Source organism: Lepus europaeus, chromosome 13 (assembly GCF_033115175.1).
Source record: "Lepus europaeus isolate LE1 chromosome 13, mLepTim1.pri, whole genome shotgun sequence".
Classification (NCBI taxonomy): Eukaryota; Metazoa; Chordata; class Mammalia; order Lagomorpha; family Leporidae; genus Lepus; species Lepus europaeus.
This window is the reverse complement of record NC_084839.1, coordinates 17,788,887-17,811,471: the sequence shown is the minus strand read 5'-3', so window position 1 is coordinate 17,811,471 and position 22,585 is coordinate 17,788,887. Positions and strand designations below refer to the sequence as shown.

The 22,585-nt window shown below is 61.8% G+C and overlaps 1 protein-coding gene across 2 annotated transcripts in view; it reads left to right on the top strand.

Annotated features, from left to right (window-relative positions):
• HS1BP3 (HCLS1 binding protein 3) overlaps positions 1 to 22,101 on the top strand; it is a 28,426-nt gene extending 6,325 nt beyond the window's left edge. The window contains exons 3-8 of one of the 2 annotated variants that reach the window (XM_062209021.1): positions 1,229 to 1,436; positions 4,901 to 5,129; positions 14,685 to 14,857; positions 15,430 to 15,565; positions 19,213 to 19,515; positions 19,663 to 22,101. In XM_062209021.1, coding sequence (XP_062065005.1) covers positions 1,229 to 1,436; positions 4,901 to 5,129; positions 14,685 to 14,857; positions 15,430 to 15,565; positions 19,213 to 19,471 — 1,005 coding nt within the window. In that variant the 3' untranslated portion in view covers positions 19,472 to 19,515; positions 19,663 to 22,101. Of the gene's footprint in view, positions 1 to 1,228; positions 1,437 to 4,900; positions 5,130 to 14,684; positions 14,858 to 15,429; positions 15,566 to 19,212 lie in introns of both variants that reach the window. The other variant, XM_062209020.1, reaches the window with a different exon arrangement.
• The last annotated feature ends 484 nt before the right edge of the window (positions 22,102 to 22,585 follow it).

Here is a 22,585-nt window from a genome sequence, read left to right as displayed (position 1 = left end):
GAGCCGGCACGCAGGGGCACCAGGTCGGTGTGAGGTTCCCCAGCTCCCTCCACACTCAGTGCGTCTCCCTCGGTCTCCATTGCTGCTTGCACTCTCCTGCCAGTGGCCGGAGACCGAGGCTCCTGGAATCCAGGCCTTAGTGGAGTGTGTGGACTCTGCCTGCATGGAGCAGTTGGACCAGCAGGGGGCGCCCAGCCCACACTGCTGCCGCTGCTGCCTGCCTGGCCGAAGTCCCTGCAGTCCCTCAGAAGTACCGCTGGAGGCCAGGCTGCCAATCACTGGAAAGCATCCCTTGCCTTTCCTTGAGGGCTGTTCTCAGGAGAGCTCCAGAGCCGGGCCTCTGTGCCGACCGCTATGTGCCACAGCTCCCGTGCCCTGTGCCTCCCATTGTGTGACTCCCGTGGTGTCCCGTTGTGGACACAAGTGTGTCAAACGTCACATGTCTACAAGCACCTGTGAGGGTGCTGGGGCAGACGCTGGTCAGCCAAGTGTGCCCGCTCTGGGCACGTCCAGTATAGTCCAGCTGCTCAGTCCCCCGTGCCTAACCCTTGACCTCCCATGGAGCATGGGGAAGCACGGTGGGGCTGTGGGTGTGGTGGGGGTGCACATAGAGAGGAGACTGACAGACCACAGCCATGATGTGGCTGCCAACCCCGTGACACCGAAACCCGTCCTGCTGTCCCTGTATCGCAGACTGAAGACGCAGCAAGAGCTGGAAACGCTGACATGCAAACCCTTAGCTCTCTAGGAGGGGCGGGGGCGGGGGCCAGCCCCAGCCCTGCGGCGCCTTGCTGACAGCAGCAGGAGCTTGGTAGTTTCACCTGGGTCCCGTCATGCAAAGATCCTATGGCAGGGCTGAGACCAGCTTTGGCTGCACCGCTTGGCAGGACTGGAGGGCCGCTGCCTGCCTCGCGAGCATGCTGGAGAGACTGTGCCGAGAGGGGGTGACGCGGCTGTGGCAGGAAGGTGCACTGTCAGCCTACCAGGTGTCCAGAAAGGAGGCAGGGGTCGTGGCAGGCCGGGCTGGGTCCCGTGTCAGTGCCTGGCATCACACCATGACTGCATCTTTCCTTTGGGCCCCTGAGACATTCATCACTGCCTGGGAGGGAAACTGAGGCAGGGAGCCAGGCAGGGGATGGCAGGCAGGCGTGCCTGGGCACCCTTCCGGTGGGACAACTGGCTGGGTCTCACTGTGCATGCAGGAAACCGTGTGCTCCTCTCATTCCAGGTCTCCAAAAAGTACAGCGAGATTGAGGAGTTTTACCAGAAGCTGAGCGCTCGCTACACGGCGGCCAGCCTGCCCCCGCTCCCCCGGAAGGTGCTGTTTGTTGGGGACTCTGACATCCGGGAGAGGAGAGCTGTGTTCGATGAGATTCTGCGCCGGGTCTCCGAGGACGCCGAGCTGGCCAGCAGCCCAGAGCTGCTAGAATTCTTAGGTACCCGAGGCCCCGTCCCACGTCCCTGCGGTCTCCCCAGCCTCACTGCTCTGGCTGGGCAGGGTATGTGCCCACCGCCGCCCTCTGCAGCCTGAGGTCACCAGCCCCCTGACACCTGTCGGCCGGATTGTGGCTGAGCAGGCCTGGTCATCACGGGACCATCATCTGGGGGCCAGATGCGCTCACCCAGAGCATTCTTCAAAGCATCAGCCCACTGTGGCCTTCCTGGGCAGCCCCATGCCTGGCTGCCCACACACACACACACACACACACACACACACACACACACCTGTCACCAGGCCCGGGTGGGGCCCTGCAGTGCCCAGGAAACATCAGACCCCTATAGCCAGACCTGGCACCTAGGGACACCTCACTCTCAGCTTGTGTCTCCCAAAAGAAGGTCGTGGGCAGCTCCCCACCAGGGCAGAGCTGAGCTGATCCAGTGCCCCCTGCCCCTTGCCATAAAGGGGATGAGGAGCCCTCGTGGTCATCATCCACCCCTTGTCTTCTCCGTAAGATGGCGAAGGAACCTGCTCCCAGGGGGTGTGAGAATGAGGTGAGCTGACACATGTAGGGTGCTTCAAACAGACCCCCTGCCCCACTGTCAATGGTGGCGGCCCCAGTGGCCCTCCTGGCGCACCTGTTCCTGTGGAGCCCCTGGGTCTGTGTCCCAGCCTCACAGATGTGCCCTCGGGGTGGGCGGGGCCAGCTGCTGGTGCTCCCTCCAGGAGCCCCTCTGTCGCTCGTACATTGTTAGGTTAGCATCACCCCACTCAGGAAGTGCAAGTTTAATACCAGTCTGAGAGTCTCGGAGCCAAGTTCACGTCCCTTCCAGAGCAGCCCTGTAGAGCCCAAGCCCCAGAAAGAATCCTGCTCCCTTCCTTTCACTTCCATTTCCTTCCTGCCGGAGTGGGCAGTGCCTCTGAGCACTTGCGGAAGCCCCCACTCCAGCCAGGGCTGACCCGAAGAGGCGGGTCATCCAGTGGTTAGGAGAGACACTCTGGAGGCATGCTCACTGGATCCAGATCCTGGCCAGGCCACCTACTCGCTGTGTGACTGGACAAGTCACTTATCTTCTCGGTAACCAGTCACTGCTTCTGCAATAAGGTAGCCAAAGGGGCTGCTCCACCCCCGGAAGGGGCCGGGGCACTCGCTTCTGTCGAGCGCTCAGAACAGCGGAGCTTTATACAAGCAAGCATACTCTGTGTTGTGTGAAGGGAGGTTCAGGGACACCACGTGGGTTAGCCAGGAGGCAGGCCAGGAACACAAGAGGTATGCTGTGTTCACACACACACACGTTAAAATGATACTGCGAACACTCGGTGGGCTGGCACTATGGCACAGCGGGTTAACGGCCAGTTGCAATGCCAGCATCCCATATGAGTGCTGGCTCAAGTCTGGGCTGCTGAGCTTCCGATCCAGCTCCCTGGTGATGCACCTGGGAGAGCAGCCGAAGATGGCCTCAGTGCTTGGGCCCCAGGTGAGAGCACAGATGAAGTTCCCGGCTCCTGGCCTTGGCCCGGACCAGCCCTGCCTGTCTTTGCCCCGCTGTAGATCAGTGCTCTAACTGAAACTCCTTGCTGACTTCTGTGGGCCTCCTGGTTCTACAGGATAGCGAGGATCTGCCGGGAAGGTTGAGAGCAGATGAACCAGTGCTTCATTTCTTTCTTTCTTTTTTTTTTTTTTTAAGATTTATTTATTTGTTTGAAAGGCAGAGTCACAGAGAGGCAGAGGTAGAGAGAGAGAGAGATCTTCTATCCACAGGTTCACTCCCCAGATGGCCCCAATGGCCAAAGCTGGGCAGATCCAAAGCCAGGAGCCAGGTGCTTCCTCCTGGTCTCCCATGCAGGTGCAGGGCCCAAGCACTTGGGCCATCCTCCACTGCACTCCCGGGCCACAGCAGAGAGCTGGCCTGGAAGCAGAGAAGCTGGGGCTCAAACCAGCGCCCATATGGGATGCCGGCACTGCAGGTGGTGGCTTTACCCGCTGCGCCACTGCTCCAGCCCATATTTTCTCTTTTTTAAAAACTGTTTATTTGAAAGGCAGAAAGAAACAGGGAGATCTTGCATCTTCCGATTCACTCTCCAAACGCGCACAACAGCCAGGGCTGGGCCAGGCCAAGCTAAGAGCCAGGAGTTCCCAATGTGGATGGCAGGGCCCCAAGCAATTGGGCTAGCTTCCATTGCTCTCCCAGGCACCTTAGCAAGGAGCTGCATCGGAAGCAGAGCAGCCAAGGCTCGAACCAACACTCTCATATCGGACGTCAGCATCACAAGCAGTGGCTTAACCCACTGTATCACAATGCCAGCTCCATGTAGCAATTTGTAAGAAGTGAGGGGCCAGGAGTAAAAGCAAAACCAGCGAAGGCACAGGAGGCCTGGGCAGGACAGGGCCACAGAGCCCAGATTTCTTCCATACCTGTGCCCCTCACACGGGTCTTTCCTGCTCCTGCGGGTTCCAAGACCACAGCCCTTCCTCCCTGCCTGCCCCTGGGGCTGCCTGGATGGTGACACAGCTGGAAGAAATGTTCACGGTGTCCCGACCCCTTCTGTTCTGGAGAGAGCAGGTTGGGGGGCGGGGGTCCGCCGTCCATAGCTGCTGTGTCCTGGGGTTCCTTGTTAGAGTCTCTCACCAGCTTTGTGGTTTGTGAACTGTCCGTGGTGTTTGCACAGCGGCCAAGGGGACCCACAGTGTCACGGGCCTGTGAGCCACACAGGTCCTAAGCTCTTTACCTACAGAGTGTTTTTTTTTTTTTTTTAAGAACAACAACAACAAAAAAGTGGGCACTTTGAAAGACACACTGCCCAGTCCGCGCAGCGAGACAAACAAGAAGTCTCAGCCCCTGCTTCTCAGGCGCTCTGGGCGTTCCCAGTCTCCCACAGAAGGCCACTCACAGACACGTAGGGGCTCAGAGGGCCTGGCGGTACGAGGCTGCTGCGTGCTGACCTCACCGTGGCCACCCGGCTGCGGACCATGCACAAAGTGCCGATTTAAGCCACTTGGCCACAGAGTGACCACACTTTGTTCTGGAACCTTCCCTGCACTCCCTCTGCACTCGTCCCTTCCTGGTCTAGCCACGCAGACTCTCAGAGCAGGTCTCCACCTGTGGCTGGTCTGGTAGAGCCCCCTGCCGTGCCCCACAGCCGTCACGGTTGTCAAGTGTGTCGGCCTGTTGGAGTTGCCCAGTGGACGTGCCCTTGGCCGTCCCCGCAGTGCACGCAGGCTCCGGGGCCCAGAGCTTCGGGGGCCAGTAGCAGACACCTGCCTGCCCTCCCCCAACACACACACAGAATGGTTGTCACCTCCTGCCCACCTGCACCCACCATCCTGGCTCAGGCAGACTGTGGTCCTAGGCGGCTGCAGGGGGCCCGAGCCGTAGACCCCAGCACGGGAGGGTGCGGTGTGGCCAGGCGCCTCCTCCACCCTGGGTGGGTATCGAGGCCCCTGTCTGTCTTCCTCTGCAGGCACCAGATCGCCAGGGGCTGCGGGTCTCGGCAGCAGAGAGCCCTCTGACCGTGACCCAGACAGCCAGGCCGGGGACCACGAGGAGGCTTTTGACTTCTTTGAGCAGCAGGGACGAGTGGCAGGTGAGGGTCCGCCCATCCTGGGCCTGAAGGGCGAGGAGCCAGAGAAGGCCTTGGACGAGGAGGAGGAGGAAGAGGAGGAGGTGTTGGATCCCCTCGGCATCCTGCGGTAAGTCTCCCCTCGTCTCCAGGACCCCCCTCCTGACCTCATTCCAGCTTTCTGGAGACAGGCCTGCCCTCCCTCCCTCCCCCAGGGAGTCAGAGAATTCCTTTGCCTTCTGGGCCACCTGCTCACAGGGTCAGGGTCACGACCTTGGCCTGGCCTGCTGTGGAGACTGGCTCTCTGCATGCCCCCGGCAGTGCTGGGTCTCAGGGCCTGGGCTCAGGAATTGCGTGCTCCTCCCTGGTTACTGAGTGTTCCACACCGGGGCTCTGTACTGAGGCCTGGCAGAGCTGCCCCCATGACAGCTCAGCGGCTCAGGCTGTTCTACTGGGAAGCCGGGGTCTCCTCCAGCGGGCTGACTTGTGGCTATGAAGCTGGCGAATTGCTCCTGGCCCTGCCTCGCCACAGGGCAGGTGCAGGGCCCTGTGAGTCTTGTGGGTGAAGGAGACCCGTGGCTCATCGCTGCTGACTGCATATGCTACCAGGAGGCAGTGAGCTGGGCTGCCCTAGCCAGTGGGCTGTGCCCCCTTACTGTACACACAGCTCCACACACGCGTGCACCTGCACACATCCACGCAGGTGTGCACACACCCCCTGACTGGCCAGCCGAGGTCTTGCGGATCCCTCCCGGGTGGTGTCCTGCTTCCCTCACCTCCTTGTCCCTTCCCTCTGCCCGGCCCTCCAGCTGCCCTCAGCCGGTCAGCGGCTGCTCCTGAGCCCCTGCTCCGTGGGCTGCCCTGCGGCAGGGCGGGGTCTAGGGCCAAGGCCAGGAGAAGGGCCTGTGGGGCCACACGTGCTCCCAGGGCCTGCCCGTGGACCGGGCTCAGAGGCTTGGGCGGGGCATGGCAACCAGAAGGAAATAGGCTCTCTGAGGGCCACTCCAGCACCTTCACTCTTTTCTTCTTGGCCTGAACAAAAATGGGGCTAATATCTGTTTTTAAGATTTATTTTATTTATTTGAAATAGTGACACAGAGAGGGAGAGAGAGATCTTCCATCCACTGATTCGTTCCCCAAATAGCCACAAAGGCCGGGGTCAGCCCAGGCCAAAGCCAGGAACCAGGAACTGGGTCTCCCACGTTGGGTGGCAGGGACCCAAGCACTTGGGCCATCGTCTGCTGTCTTCCCAGGCATGTTAGCAGGAAACTGGATCAGAGCCGAGTAACTGGGATTCGAACCAGCCCTCTGATATGGGATGCTGGTGTCTCAAGCAGTGGCCGCAGCGCCAGCCTGCAGCGCCAGCCTGGAACTGAGTACCTACTGCGTGCTGAGCACTGTGCTCTGTACCACGCAGGCCAAGTCTCATTGGTCCCTGCCCTGCAAGCTGCTGTTACTGTCCCATTTCACAGATTAAAGACCCTGAAGCCCACAGAGGCCAATTGCCCTGCTGGAGACCCAACAACTGAGGATGCTGTTGCTGGGATGGGCGCCATGTGTGACCCTGGGACCAGGAGCCGGGCTGGTGGGGCTGGAATCCCGGCTCTGCCTGCGCAGCCTTGTACCCCAGCCTGCTCCTCTTCCCTTCAGCTTTCCCCAGTGAGACCAGGGTCCTGGCAGCACCTACAGCTTAGGGCTCCTGTGAAAATTCCAACAGTGGACACGGCCGGTAGCGGTCAGCTGTCTTCATGTCCCCATTGTCCTGCGGAGCCGGGGCCCACCCACACCTGGGGGCCCTCCTCCCCTCTGGGACAGGAGCATCTCAGCCATCCACTGGAGGCCTGGGTCCACGGGGGACGGATGCCTGTCTGTGGGTGCTGCTCCAGAAAGGAGGTAGAGCTGATTGACTGGGAGTAAACCAGAGGTAAATTCAACCTGAACAGCCTGCAGGAGGCAGCCCTGAGGGCTCTGCCTGCTGTGCGCAGACTCTTGCCTGGGGTGGGGGTGGGGGGTGCAGGGGCCATGAGACCAGCGTGGTGGGGCGGGGGTCCACACGGAGGAAAGGCGCCCAGGTCTCGGGGAGCCGCTGCAGAAGCAGGGCTGGGAGTCAGCATCCTAGAGTGCCTGGGCGCGTGGTGTACCCCAGAGTCGGGCCCCAGGTGGCCCCGAGGGAGGGGGCTGGGAGGGCAGGGAGAGGCCCGTAACAGCCACTCCTGATCAGCCGCGGCCCCTGTCGGGCCCTTGTCCTGCTGAGGGGAAGGTGTTGTTGGCGCTCATGCTCCCATTTTTCTGAGTAACCACACGCGGTGCCAAATGGAGACAGACAGCCCGGCCCGCGCCAGCTTCTAGCTGCAGGAGGCACCTAGCGAAGCGGCTTCTTTTTGGGGTAGGAAAATGCACTTTGGGGTTGGTGCGTGTGCCAGGCCTCGGTCCTTCCCAGCCACGGCCACGGTGGGGCGCTGTGGCTCCACCGCAGAGCTGCCTGGAAGGGTGGGAGTTGCCAGCACAAAGCAGAGCCCGGGCTGGCCCTGCGTTCCTTTGTCTTTCCAGCCGGGCTTTGATTAGGGGAAAGATGGGCTCTGTGACGCCTAATTAGACAGCACTCCACAGTAGGAAAGCCTGGCCCCAGCCCCTCCCAACACTGCTGCTTGCCGCATCCCCTGGGATTTTCCTCGGTCCCTGCGCCATCCCACTACCTGCAGACGCCGCGCGGGCGGCTGCTGTCGCTCTGCCTTGTCACTCAGTGCTCTGTCTGCTCCTCCCCGGGGTCGTTTTTGTGTTTAGCTTCCTGTCTCAGAGACTGCACGGCTCTGAGCAAGTTGAAGTTCAGCTCTCGCAGGTCCACCTTCTGGGGGCCAGGCACTGGTGACCAGGAACACGCGGCTCGTGTGGCAGCACTGACCACGTGGGGCAAGGGCCTTGCTCCCTCCATGTGTGCCGATGAGGGCTGGCGTCTCCGTGCCAGCCTGGGCTTGTGCCGCGTGTGCTGTTCCCTCTTCTGCTTTCTCTCAGCTCATGCACTGGTTGGTGCGGATTGGTAAACACACGGCTCCCTGGGCCCCTGGGCTGGTCCCTAGGGTCCGTGTCTGCGAGGGGCGTGGCCAGGAGCTGGAGCGACTTGAGCAGGTGCAGAGCTTCCCTCCTGTTGAGCTTTTCACAGGGCTCGGGGCCAGGTCCCCCTGCTCCCTGGGGACTTCAGCAGAGGGCTTTTTTAAAGGCTGACTCCTCCTTTTGGGAGGCCACTTCTGCTTTTCCAAACCCTGCCTGTCCAAGGCTGCCCCTGCCCACTTCCCTGTCCCAAGGAGCCGCCTCCAGGTCTCTGAGGTCTCAGCCGAGGACCCAGCTGCACGGGGTGGGCTGAGCCAGGCTGGCTCCTGTGTGAATGTGCCCTGGCCAGGCTCCCCTGGCTCCCTCGGAGGGGCAGGCCGTGCTGTGGCCTCAAGTGGCGATGCTGGGTTTGTCTCTGCAGTGTTGTTTTTTCATAGTGTTTTGTGTAGAGTTTGCTTTATTGTTCTTACAACAACCATGTGTTCTAGCATAAAAACATCTTACTCCCTGCATTTGGATGAAATGGTTGCTGTGGGATGGTTCTGTGGTTTTGGGTGCTCCTGGCACACTGCTGGCTGGCCCCAGATTTACTAAGCCAGGATTCAGAAGTAAGGTGGTCCCCCAAGGTGCCAGGAGCTGCCTCCCCTTGGGTACTTTTTGCTAAATGGCGCTGCCGTCACTCCTGGACTGGGGTCCTCCGACATCCCAGCTCTACTCTGGGCACCCAGACCAGCCCTCGGCCAGCTGGGAGCCTGACCCAGCCCGGAGCTTGGAGGAGATGCAGATTCCCAGGTCCCTCCGACCACGGAGGGGCCTAGACTCTGTGCTGATTCCCATGCAAGTTCGTGTTTGAGAAACCCCGGAAACCAGATTCCATCAAGGTCTCGGAGACGCCCAGAGGGAAAGAGGCGTGGAGAATGGCGGGCGAGTGGGTGCCAAGGAGGGAGGGCTGTGTGGGGCTGGGGGGGCTCCCTTTCCTCTCTGCTCCCCGCTCTGCCTGCTGCCCCGTGGGTTCCCCATTCCACGCAGCCTCCTGCCAGAGGAGTTCCCTGGTTCTCTGCGGGGGCCCTGAGCAGGGACTCGCTGTCCTTACCTCACCTTGTACCTCCAACGCACATAGCCCTGGCCTACACTGGGAGCAAAGCAGTGAGGAATGCAGGAGGCAGGTGACGCCGCCGCCCTCGGGCTACACCCTGGGCCTGTCGAGTGGTCACAGGTGCATTTCAGCGACCAAGTTGCCCCATCCAGGTCACTGCACCTGGTCTGGGTGAGTGACTGCGCTGATAAGGGCGACAGATGGGAGGGCAGTTTCCACCATACATCCAGCAGCAAAGTCTTTGCTACAAGAGAGATTTCATGCGGAACCCAAGCCTGTTGGACAGACGGAAGTGGCACGGCACGGCTGTCGCAGGGGCAGCGCCTGCCTCTTCGTGTGTGTGCGTGCGCGTGCACATGTGTGTGTCCCCTGCCTCAGCTCTACTTTCCGAGAGGCCCTGGGCGAGGGCCCTTTACCCTGCGCTTTCTTTTTTTTTTTTTTATTATTATTATTATTATTATTTTTTTTTTTGACAGGCAGAGTGGACAGTGAGAGAGAGACAGAGAGAAAGGTCTTCCTTTTGCCGTTGGTTCACCCTCCAATGGCCGCCGCAGTAGCGCGCTGCGGCCGGCGCACCGCGCTGATCCGATGGCAGGAGCCAGGTGCTTATCCTGGTCTCCCATGGGGTGCAGGGCCCAAGCACTTGGGCCATCCTCCACTGCACTCCCTGGCCACAGCAGAGAGCTGGCCTGGAAGAGGGGCAACCGGGACAGGATCGGTGCCCCGACCGGGACTAGAACCCAGTGTGCCGGCGCCGCAAGGCGGAGGATTAGCCTAGTGAGCCGCGGCGCCGGCCTACCCTGCGCTTTCAAAGTCGCTGGGCAGTCAGGAAACCCAGCCTCTGGTCCCCCTGGAGCAGAGGTGGAGGCCGCGGTCCTAGGTTCTGGTCCCAGCAGGTCGGTGGCCGAAGTTCTCAGGGCCTGTTTCTTTGTGGAGCAGAGGCCGGGGCAAAGGGGAGAAAGGGAGCGCTCTGTCTAGAAAGCTGGCGCGCTCTCAGGTTCAGTTTGCTCTTTGCTCAGCACTCTGGTGTCCGTGGCCTGCTGTTTCCCACTGACTGATAGAGAAGCTGATTGCAAGGAGTCTGTGACCGCCAGGTTGCCCCCTGGCTCTCCTACAGGCCCCCCCTCTGTACCTCCCTCTGCAGAGGCCACAGCCTCCACACACCCTGTGGGGGGTGCCGACTTCCCCCCCGCCTGTGCCCCCTGCCCTGGTGTTAGCACTTCTCATAGGCCCAGGGCGGTTCTGTGCCTGGAGCGCAGCTGTTACAACTCTGCCCATCCTTCTGCAAAGCTCCTGTCCAGCAAGACTAGCCTGAACCCTTGGGGCAGCTCGTACCTTGTGCTGCTCTTCCAGGGACGCCCTGCTGCTTGGTGCCGCTGCGAATAGCACCACCCGGAGTGGATTCCAGAGGTGTATTTATTGACCCTCAGAATTTTCTTTAGTGGGAAAAAAAAAAGCTGAATTTAAGACACAAATGTGCAAAGTGCTTTATTTACACAGGAAAGTTGCACAATCAGATAGGAGGTTGACGTTTGCGATAGGTTAACCGTCACCCAGGCTGTGCAGGCCACGGTCGTGTCTACGTAGGTCATGGTCATGTCTGTGTGTCCTGTCTTCTGTTTAGACTGTGTTGAACCAGCTCTTGGAGTGGCCTCAGCTTCTCATGTTCACCCAGGTCCGGGGCGGCTGGTGCCCACGCACAGTCTGCCGTAGCAGGTGCACCCGGGAACAGTGCCATGGGCCTCCTGGGTGGCCGAGGGGCGGGTGCTCTCGTGTCAGTCATCGCTGTCACCAGAACATGCCTGCGCCATGGGGAACAGGACTGCTCCTTGGCCCACGGGAGCTTTGAAGCTGTCAGCCACAGCAGCTGCCGCCTCTCGGCACACATGCCGCCTGCAGAATGTGACCCGGCCTGCGCCTCTGATCTTGTCAGGCACAAGCCGTGGGGAAGCTGGTGTCTGCCCCTGTTCACGTGTTCATGCAGTGTGAACACGCTTACACACACCTGTGCTCACCCAGGAGCCCCCTGCCCACCTCCTACAACCTATGCTGGGCTGGACTCATGGGGCTCCCGGGAGCTTGCCAAGTCACGTGACCCCTGTGCACCCCAGGAAGCAGGAGCTGGAGGTGTGTGCAGTACGTTTGCTGTCACTGTGCCCCTGGTGACAAAAGCATCAGCATTGTCGGCCTTCGTCTCGGTGGAGGGAGAAGAGGGCATCCTGGTCGCCTCTGCGAGGGGCTTTGTCTCCAGTCAGCGCACGGGGTGTGTGTGTGTGCATGTGTGTGCATGTGAGTGTGCGTGGGTGTGCATGCGTGTGTGCGTGCATGTGTGTGTGTGCGTGCGTGTGTGTGTGTGCGTGCGCCTATGGGCAGGAGCGAGGGGACACTCCGGCTTGGAGACCGAGTGACTTTCCTTGTGAGATGGCTGACCCTGCCACTGTGGTCAGGGGCGGTCAGGGACCCCGCATTCTCCTCCACACTTCCCTCTGCCGTGGAGTCCTGGGACCTGTTCCAGATGATACGCACGCGTGCCTTCCGGAGCTCTCGCTGGCCTCATCTGCCCCGGACAGTGCTCTACTCCCCAGGGCGGGCCACAACCAAGAGCAAAGCTTCCACAAGGGTCTGAGCCCACCAGCCCTCCCTTCCCAGTGCTGTCCCTACCTTACATGTAAGGGAGCCTTGTCATGCAGGGGCACCTGTTCCCATCCACGACCTAGTCAGGACCCCTGCAGACCCCCGCAGAGCGGCTTGCCTTTCCCTCTCTGCCTTAGACACTCTCCTGCCTGCCCTGGTTGACTCCTGTGCCCTATGTGTGTGCATCTGTGACTGCTTGGTGCTGAGCTAAGTCTTACTTATCTTTGCCCACGTCACCCAGCACAGGTGGTGCATGTGGGAGGTACTCAGCAGGTGCAGGTCGTAGAAGCTACCTGGAGGGAGGAAGGGAGCTGTTGCAGGATGACCTGAGCTGGTGGGGTGACCAGTTGGCTGACAAGATCTTTGGAGGAGGCACATCAGAGTGGAGGGGCTTTCCACATAGAAGCATGGGGTGAGACAGGTCGGGAGCCTCTCTTCACTCGTTTCTCCTGCTCCCTGGAGCAAAAGAAGAAACGAGTCTGAATTGGAGATGCGCCGTCACCTTCTCTGTCTGTCCTTCCTTCCATCGTCTACCCATTAACCCTCTGTCCACGCCGCCTCTCGACTCTCCCCTTTCCATGAGCCGTCCAGCCTGCCTTCCTGCTGTCCATCTGCCCCATCCGTGCCTCCTTTCCTCCAGTTCTTGGGCATCTTCTCTGGCCCAGGCACACTGCTGAGTCCCCAGAGCCTTAAGTTCCAGGGCCGATCAGGGCCGGCACGGAGTTGCCATGCTTCCTGCTTGTTCTTTGTCTCAGCTGAGTGTGGAGAGCGGGGAGAGGGTGGCCCAGGAATGGGGTGGCTACAGATGGCAGCAGGCGGAGCAGCCTCTTGCGATGGACATGCACTTTACTGCAGTTCAATAAGAGATCACAGGTGTCCCCAGGGAGACAGACAAGGCCATTACGTGTTGGACAGTCAGACCCCACTTGTGTGGTCAGGACTGGAGTCGGTGTAAAGAGCTCGTCGTTGAAACGTGTGCGGCTTCTCCAGGCAGGATTCGCAGTGCTTGTCCCTTCTTGCTGCCTGGGTTCTTCAGATGCCCATCTCTGAGCTCCTGAGCCTCTCACTGGCCACCCTGTGGGGCCCATGGGCTGGGTAGGACTCGTGTTTGCTCTGTGGGAGCCGTGGAGGGACCTGCTTGTTTCTGAGCTGGAGGCTCTCCACCCTTCGCAGCTGGGCAGAGCTCATGAGCAATGGGGCCGGGCACACACCTGCCAGATCCCTCTGACCGTGACATTGCACAGATTCAAATGCACGGGGTTCTGGCTTAGGAGGTCTTGGTCAGGGCCATGCCTGCTGGGACCATGGCTTTTGCTTGCTGCCCCTGCCCAGGAGTTACGAGAGTGGAGCTGGTTCTCTAGTGAGTGAGAACAAAGGAGAAACGTCCCCATAAGAGCAGCTGAGCCCTGGCTCCTCAGAGGGGGAGAGGGGCTTAGCCGATACTTCTGCAAACACTTGCTGTTAGGGCCGATGTTGAGGCTCCCCTGCCACAGGCGGGGCCAGGGGTGGTGCTGAGGCCTAGCCCTGGTGCCCTGTGCTACGGAGAGTGCAGGGACTGGGAGGGTGGGGCTCTGGGCTCGGCCCCTGTCACTGAGGCCTTTACTGCCTTTGTAAGGTGCCACTTTCTCCCCGAGAACCGTCCCGCACCACCCTGCCTGCTCACAAGGGGACAGGCAGGAGCCTGGAGCCCTGAGCACAGCTCCACCCCCTAGGAGTGGAGAGCCCAGCTGCTCGGAGCCGCCGCCCCGGAGGCGGCTGGGTGCCTTCCCATCTCAGCTGCAGCTGGAGGCGGGTGCCTGGAGTCTCCCCCGCTGGACTCCAGACCGTGGGAATGGCTGCCGCCCAGCACTCTGCCCTCCAGCCCCCGGGCCACCCTGTCATTTTTGTCGCCATGGTTTAATCTGGGTTACGCTGAGGGCAACAGCAGTCTCGCGGCACAGTTTTGCCACCCAGTGTTGGCAGCATGAGCTCAGACGGTGACCTCAGCGCAGTGGAACTGCCCGCCAGGCAGACGGGCCCGTGGAGCTCCCGTTTCCAGTAAGAAGCTTATTGTCATCGCTTGCAGGAACCCTGAATGGCTAACGTGGGCATCAGCAGCAGGGATTGGCTCAGCTTGTTAAAATAAAACCACGGTCGCTGACTCATTTACCAGCTCACGGCGGTATCGCTCGTGGTGACGGGCGCCATTCGGGAGTACCTGGCAACACGAGCAAGCGAGGTCGCTGGCTGCCACGCCCACTCCCCGGCCCCCCAGGGCTTCCCCCCAGCAGGGCCTGCGGGGTGCAGTGGGCCCTGGGGTGGCAGAACTGAGCAGGACTGAGTCCCAGAGGGGTGTCCTGAAGGAGGGCTGCCCCCCGGCGCGTGCTAGGACAGCGGCCATGCCACTCCAAAGGCTGGGTGGGCAAAAGGGACTCACCTGCTGCTTTCGGCTCTTGGCCCAGCCCTGGCTGCTGTGGAGTGTGGCCCTCTGCCCTGGCCCTTGGGTGCTGGACCAGGTGCTCCCCGGCCTTTGGAAGCAGAGCATGTTCTCTGGCCCGTGACTCTGCAGCGAGCTGAGCTGTCGGGGTCCACTCGAGACACCTGCTCTTCCCAACGTGGCCACTTCCCCAGCACAGATGCGGCCCCTGGCGGTAACAAGTGTCTCACCACTCTGTCATCCGATCACGGTAGTGTCCCTTCAACTCCCTGCCCTGCTGCCTGAGATCAGGGGACAGCCTCTCTGACTCCACCTGGGTTACTCTGGTTTGGCCCCTCCAGGCCCTCCTGGGGCCCCCTTCAGTCCCGGTCTTCTCTACTCTTCGGTGTCCCATAGGTCCCTAGCCAGGCCTGGTGCCTGTGTAGGCCAAGGAGGCCAGCTGGGCTCTTAGGAGAAATTCTCACCTTTGTGTTTTGTCTCTGATTCTCCAGCTCCAAGAAACCCAAGAAGCGCCCGGAAGTGGCGGCGAAGGCCCAGCCCTCGCAGCGGCCCCGGCCCCGGCTCACCATTTTCGATGAGGAGGTGGACCCTGACCAGGGGCTCTTCAGCCCTGGTGGGAAGGTCTCCTCCCAGGGCCGCATGGAGGACGAGCCTCCCACGGACCGTAAGTACCCAGGGTGTGTCCCCCTCGCTCTGGTGTGGGCTCAGTGACCGGCTGTGTCACCCAGCGGGCGTTGGACCCATCCTGCACAAACAGGGTGCAAGAGTGCCCCCTGCTGTGCTCGGGTCAGCTAGAGACCAGGCTGATGGAGATTTGCCTCTGGAGAAGCCCAGCCTCACACGTGTCCCCACAGTCTGGAACATTCTGCGGCTACACATGTGTTCCTAGCACCCCTCAGCAGAGGAGATGGCTGGCTGTGTTGCCTGGGTTACATCTGGAGTTCCTGGAGCCTGCAGTCCTCATGTGGGTGGGAAGTGGGCTCCGGCCAGCTGCGAGCCCGCGCGAGCCTCTGGTTTTGTCGCCTGCACCGAGGGCCCAGTGCAGAGCTGGCAGAAGGAAAGCCTGCAAGGACTCGAAACTGAGCCAGGCCCTTTTTGAGCCACTGTCCTCCTGTCCCTAGCTGCGCCCTCTCCCAGGTGCCCAGCAAAGCCAGACCTGACCCTCCTCACCCTGCACCCGGCGCTGAGGGTGGGCCACGACTTCCTCTAACCACTCTGCCGCTGCCTTGCCCACAGCCCTGAAGCTGTTCGATGATCCTGACCTCGGTGGGGCCGTGCCCCTGGGTGACCCCTTACTGCTGCCCGCTGCCCATGAGCGTGGAAGGCCCACATCCAGCCCAGGCCCCAGAGCTGCCTCTGAGGAGCTGTTCAGGTACCACCTGTCCCACTGGGGCTTTGGCAGCTCAGGAAAAGCCGGGGACCCGTCCTGGGGAGGGAGCCTGGCCTGGCGCCCATGGGAGGCTGTGGCTGTGCATGGCCAAGGGGGCTCCGGGGTGCAGGGCTCCAGGAGGAGGGTTGCTCACCCAGGGCAGCCTGGCCGGCTCCAGAAAGAGCGAAGTTCATGCACACACCAGTCTTTTTCTTTGTAATAGTTTGTATATTGTGATAGTTTACATGGAGGATCATGGAATCATAACTTCAAGGGCAGTGGTCGCTGGCACGAGCGAGTTGGGGACTCTTGGCAGCACGTGGCTCTCTGGAGGGAGCAACTCACAGACGTACTGTCCACTGGCCTGTCTGCCCGGGCGGGGGGCATCAGCAGGAAGGAGGTGGCAGGAGACAGCGTGCCAAGATGACGGCTGCCGTTCCCGCAACTCTTGCCCTGTGTCGGTGAGCGAGACCCAGCGCGTGAGCTCACAGCAGCCCCCACGTAGGTGCTGTCCTCTGTGCTTCTCAGAAAGTGGACTGTGGGAGGGGTCCCCTGGCCAAGGCCACAGCTCCTGCCGTGCTGTGCAGGCCGCCCCTCTCCGTGGGGACTCTCAGAGCCCTTGGAGAAGAGGCTGCAGGTTCTCCTTGGCTTCGGTACACGCCTGGCTTTGTGCACGCCCCTCGCCGCAGGGCTGTGCTGGGCGATCTACAGGAGGTGGAGCTGCCTCTTTCCAGGAACGGTGGCACCGAGGCGTGCCGTCCCGGGAGGCTGTCATCCGTGCCCCTCGTTAGCAGTGTGGGGCACCCGCCAAGCCTGAGTCATCGCGACAGCTCCTCGTATTTCCATCTCCCCGAGGTCCCTGGCATCTGTTCGCTCTCCCACTGTGTTCTCACCCCGACATCCTGGCAGGCAGGGAGCGGCCGGGAATTTTTGTTAGGGGGGGAAACCAAGGCACAGAGAGGCAGATGCTGGCGCCAGCCCCCGGGAGTGGCAGGGCCAGGCTGCGCGGGTCCCCGTGGGGCAGCACGTGTGGGACCTCGGTGGCATCATCTGTTCTAAAGCCATGACCTGGTGCCCTGTGTTCTGCAGAGCCCAGTGCAGTGGGGGTTGAACGGGCCCTGTGGCTGGGTGGTGAGCAGCTTCAGGTTCTCGCTGGGCCTCGGGGCCCTTCCTGTGTGCTGCTGCCTCTCGGCCTCCTGCAGCGCCTGGCGAGTCTCTGCACCCTCTTCATTTTACACACACCCGGCGGCACCCATCCACTCGTGCTTCCCCGCTGCGGTCATTCCATCACTGGCCTCGGCCTCAGCTGTCCCCGGGCAGCAGGGGCGGAGCCCAGCGGGGCTTCGGCCACACAGGACCGACCTTTGATCTTGATCTGGCATCTCACGGGTTGACTTCTCCCTGGCTGGGCCTGGCAAAGAGGGGCCTTGGACTTGGCATTCATGAAACCTGTTGTTAGTCGTGACCCAGGGAGCCCAATGGTAACAGGGTGCTTGGAAAGGGGGGGTGCCCTGGGTGTCCCCGCATCCCACGAGCCACTGGACTGCCTCCCACTGTGGCTGCCACCCACCAACCGCCCACCTCAGAGCAGATCCTGCTTCTGTTCCGATCCTTCCCAAGGATTCAGCTGCTTTGCCAAGCAGCATAATGCAGAAGTCTGAAGCCAACAAGCTGTGGGCTGCTGCTTTACTTCCCCAGGGGCCTCTGTTCGAGGATAATTCAGTCCCCATGAGCTTTTCCTGGTGAGGGTGTGGGGGAGCCAGCTTCTGCCCCTGGTGGGCCGGAAAGGGCCGTGTGCCTGGTGGGAACTCGAGAGCAGCCTGTCCTCGGGCGGAGCTTCCTGAACCGGACCAGAGCCCAAGGTGGCCGCTCTTTGTGAAGGCCTGGCCTGGGTTGCACCTGCTGCATCTGGACCAGGAGGACACCTGTGTTCGTTTCTCGGCCGTCCACGTGGACTCCAGATTCTCTCGGTCGAGGGGAGCGGGCTGTGCCGGAGAGTGACTCTGGGAGCAGGCAGGGCAGCCCTCAGCAGCTGGTGCTGTGCGGGGAGGCAGCCCCTGCACACGCACACAGCCTCTGCCAGGCCTGCGGGCCAGAGAGTGGCCCTGGTGAAAGGCGCCTCCTCTACTCCTGTGCCTTCCCAGCCCTGCTGGCGTCTGTGCAGCCATCGGCTGCATGGCCCAGGCACAGACCCTGCGGCTACCTCCCACCGTCCCCTCCCCACCTCCAGACCCTTGCTCTCTGCTCTGCCTTCTCCAGAGCTCGCTCCTCCCCTCCTGCTTCATGCCAGGCCCAGTGCCCCAGGAAGCCGTCCCTGCCTGCGCTGGCCCCCTGGCCACCCCCTTGGCTTCTCCTTGGACCCTTGTCTGAGAGGCGGGGCTGGGGCACTCTGCACGGGGATTGAGGCAACTGCTCCTTTTGATCTCACCGTGCTACATGTGGCCCCGTGGCCATGGGGAGAAATCAACTTGGGCGCTTTGCCCTTCGCCCTATAAAGCGCTCTCCAGTTGTTGACTGAGCTGATCCTTGCAGGAATTCCTGGGAAGTTGGCAGAGCAAGATGGCCCCGCTCAACAGACCGGGAGACTGAAGACTGGATGGGAGTCGTGGGGTACAGAACAGGAGCCAGTTCCACCTGCAGGGCTGCGCCTCTGTGCCTGGCAGGGCTGCCCTCCCCATATGACAGCTGCGGAGGCTGGAGCTTGGAGGGGCCACGCGGCCCCCAGGCCGTCTGCCTTCCGTGCCCCCCGCCCCAGCGTGGCTGAAGGATGCAGGGTGGGTGAGGGTAACCGTGAGACACAGGCAGAAAGCCTGACCTGAAGCTGGCACCTGCGAGGGTGCCCAGGATGGCAGACGCTCTAAAGCACCAAGTACACATGGGCCATGTCCTGCTGCTCCTCACGCTAGCTGTGGGATGCAGGGCAAGGCCCCTCATCTCTGTGCCTCAGTGTTCACATCTGGGAGATGAGGCAGTGTTCTGGGACGAGACGAGTTAGCACAGGTGGACTCCCGGGCCGTGGCCAGCATGGTGTGGAGTGGGTACAGTGGGCTGTGTGACCTTGGCTGTGCACCTGCTCCCTGGAAACCAAGTTCCTCCACCAGGAGCTTCCCCAGGCCAGAGGGGCTGTGGTGAGCTGTGGACAGGGCATCCCTTCCTGCCAGTGTCCCTGGGGACCATTCTCTGGGACCAGCGCCATGCTGCAGCCTTTGGCCCCACCCATCCGGGCTGTGTCCGAGCCTTGGTGGCCCTGCCTGTAGCAGACCCCATGCCACAGTGACTCAGAGCCCCTCGTTCGTTCTCCGGCTGAAATTGGGTGGGACGAGGCCCTGGCCTCTTGCGTTCAGACATCTGGCTCAGGTGCTGCCACTTAGCGTCCCCTCTGCTGGCCCCTCGCCCCCTGTGGCTCCCCTTCCTGTCTGCCAGGGGCTCTGAGGGTGGAGCGCAGTCATGCGTCCGAGGTGCTGGGCACAGAGCCGCCCGCAGTGACAGTGGCAGTGGCGGCCATTTCTGAAGGGGCTGCAGGGGCAGCACCTTTAGGGTGGGCTTGCTGGTTCCCTGCGGCTGCCCAGCATAGGGTGTGGCCTTGCTAGGGCTCCTGCTCCCTTTGCAGGGGCTGACCATGCTCAGGGCTGCTCCCTTTGGTCCCTCAGAGTGGAAGAGGATTTGGACCAGATTCTGAAGCTGGGGGCTGAGCCCCAGCCCCAGCCCAAGCCCAAGCCTAAGCCACCAGTGGCAGCCAAGCCAGCACTGCCCAGAAAACCAGCACTGCCCCCCAAAGCAGGCCCCCCGGAAGCCGTGGCTGGGCAGCTGAAGCAGCAGCAGCAGATCCAAGCCATGGACGAGATGGACATCTTGCAGTACATCCGGGATCACGATGCTCCTGCCCAGGCCGCCCCCAGCCTCTTCTGACCCCCAGCTGGTGCCGGGCTGGGCCTGGAGGCCCTCCTGCCTGTGTGAGTGGAGGGTGCCTGGTGGGATGCCATGGTGGCCTCCTTGGGTATGCTTCTCATGTCCAGGGCTGTTTTTTAATGAAATCTCCGAGGGAGGGGAGGGGACACCGAGCCCCGGGACCCTACACTGCATTGCTCCCTTTCTCCCAGGCTCAGGGGTCAAGCAGAGGTCACCACAGGAGCAGGAGCCCACACTGGCACAGCTCATGTCGGCATGGAGAGGAGAGTGAGTGTGGGGTTCCTGGCTAGCCAGGAGCCCGGCCCCAAGGAGGGGTTGGATTTGGGGGCAGCAGCTCTGGGAGGGTGTCTCCCTTGTCCCTCCGAGTCTGCCAACCCAGCATGGGACAGAGGGCCCAGCTGGCCTGGGCCTGGGCTGAGGGTGGCAGGTCCCTGCGCTCAGGGTGGCCGCTGTCATGGGCCTCCTGGGAGAGGGATGCTGGGCAGGAGAGCCCATAAGTCTGGGGTGTGCTGACGTTAGCCCCTCCTGAGCCTCTTCCGGTTGCCAGCTCTATGGGGACAAGTTGGATCCCTGCCAGGCCCCAGACTTCCGCCCTCTTGCTTTCCCAGGAAGGGCCTGGCCAGGTCATGGCCTCCTTGGGCCTCTGCACACAGAGCCAGCATCCACCATCGCCCTCTCAGCAGAGTGGGCCATGCGTGTCCCAGAGCTCTGCTGGGCCTGGGGCTTGGGTGGGGCTTCCTGTCCCCGGGGGTACACAGTGTGCTCGGGCTTCTGCTCCTCGGTGACCTGTCCCCAGCGGGGCATGTGCCAGGGCAGGCCACGGCCTCCGGTGTCTCCCAGAGCTCAGCGCCCTGGTCGCTCAGCGGGACATTCCAGGGAGCAGGGGAGGTCAGGGTGGCCTCCTGCGTGTGTTCTTCCCGTTCAGAGCCAGTTTTTAATGAAACGCCATCACTGTTAATGAGATGTGGCCTCGTGTTCATTGGCTCTGTCCTGCCTGCCTGCGGGCCCGGAGTTAGCCCGGTCTCCAGTATGCCAAGCTCCTCCCTGTGCCAGGACCTGCAGGGCCAGGAGCGCTGAGTCTGAGCTGTCCCCTGTCCCCTGCCCAGTCCTGAGCAGGCCATCCTGCCACCCCTGCCCGGGCAGTGGGAGGATCTCAGAGGTGGTGGAGCAGGCTAAAGCGGTGCCCCTCCCCACCCCTAGGCCCCACACTCTGACTGCACAGGGCGGCCTTGCTGGAGCAGCAGGAGGCCACTCACCTCCTGCTGGCTCCAGCTCGCCTCTCCTGAGCCCCGCCCCCTCCCACCTAGTCTGGGTGGAGTCAGAAAGGAGCAGAGCGGGGCAGGGCAGGATGATGGGAGAGGGCCTGGTTCCCTGGCCAGGCGCCCTGATGGACCTGGCCTGCCTTGTGGTGTAGGTTCACCTGCCATGGGCCCAGCCTTCTCAGGGTCTGGTGGTCTCTGGACTCCTCAGGGAAGCGTGGGCTCCCCAGAGACCCAGGCTTCAGCTGTGGCTCAGTTCTCAGTCCTTGAGCTACTGGCCCATCCATCGTCCTGTGCGCTCTCTGCTGGAGCTCATTCCCACATCTGTTGACTGTGCCTTTCTGTGCCTGGGCTGAGGGACACAGGGAAGATGGTCAGTGAGAACCCCGGGGTCAGGCAGGCACTCGGCACTCCCACATCTCAGCCAAGTGCCTGGCCTGAGTCCCGGCTCCGTTTCCAAACCAGCTACCTGCTGACGTGCACCATGGGAAGCAGATGGGGATGGCTCAGGTGCTGATTCCTGCCACCCACACGGGAGACCCAGGCTGAGAGCCGGGATCCTGGCTTCAGCCTGACCCAGTCCTGGGTGTCGGGGGGGCATTCAGGGAGTAAACCGGCAGGGAAAGCTCTCGCTCTGTCCCCCACCTCCCCTTTCTGCCTTTTGAATAAAAGTTTTTGAAGAAAATAAAAAAAAATATTTTGGAATAAAGCAATGGACTCAACCAGGCTGCTGCTTGGTAGGGGAGGGAGGGGAAGGGGAGCGTTCTGGTCCTTCTTTCCCACCATGGAACTTGAGGCAGGAGGCCCAGGGACCTAGGCCAGTAACTGCTCAGCCAGGACCTGCCTGCCCCCAGCCCTCACCTCCTGTCTCCCCGAAGCAGGAACCGCTGTGGGCTTGCGTCAGGCCCGAGGCCCCTTCACCCCCAGGGCAGAAAACTTGGCCTGGCCTCTGCCCTCCTGCCAGGGCCAGGCAACTCTGCAAGCTGGCGTGCCCTGGAGAAGCGGCTGCCTAGGGAGCTGGGGCGGCCGCAGGCTGTGTGAGCTGTGACTTGGGCTGGGATCTTGTAGCTGAGATTGGAGTCCAGGCCCCAAGGACAGGAGGCTGGGCCTTTGAGAGAAAGACTGTGCAGTCCCAGAGCCTGCAGCAGAGAGCTCGCTATGGACAGGAACTCGGTTTTGTTTGGGACAGCACAGCGACACTTGTTTATTTTGTAAGCCTGTTGTGAGGCTGTGGACAGGATGTGCCGCCCGTGGCTGGCGTCCCACGCTCCCTCCCGCCATTGTTCTCTCAGGAAGCCGTAAACTCGGGTCGGTTGGTTCTGGAAAGCCCCCGTGCTAGGGCGGGTCCTGGCCAGGCCCCTATCATGGGCTCTGCTGGAGAGTGGCCGCCTGTCGAGTGTCCCAAGACCTTGTCAGTGCAGGGCACCCGGGACCCAGTTCACCCCGCATGCCTGCTGGCTGACCCTGAGGCCACAGCCCTCAAGCCACACACAGAAGAGAGGGTGCAGTCCAGACTCTATGCCCAGGTGGGCATGTGTCACCATCTCCGGGCGGGGCTGATGTGGAGAGTCGGGCTCAGATCTCCAGGTTGCCAGCTGCCCAGCTCAGCACCTGCTGGGAAAGAGGAGGGTAACAGGGCTAGCAACACGTCCCTTGGCTGGTGGCCCTGGCTGGACAGCAGGTGCATCCCAATACTGCTTGTCTCTGTGTGGATGCCCACTGTCCAAAGCAGGCATGGACAGCACTCATAGCCCCTTAACAGGCCAGCTGTGAGCGTCAGGCTTTGGATGGTTCCAGAAACTGCCGGCTGCTGGCTCCAGACCATCCCCACTCACCTCCCTGAGGCCTGGCTGGG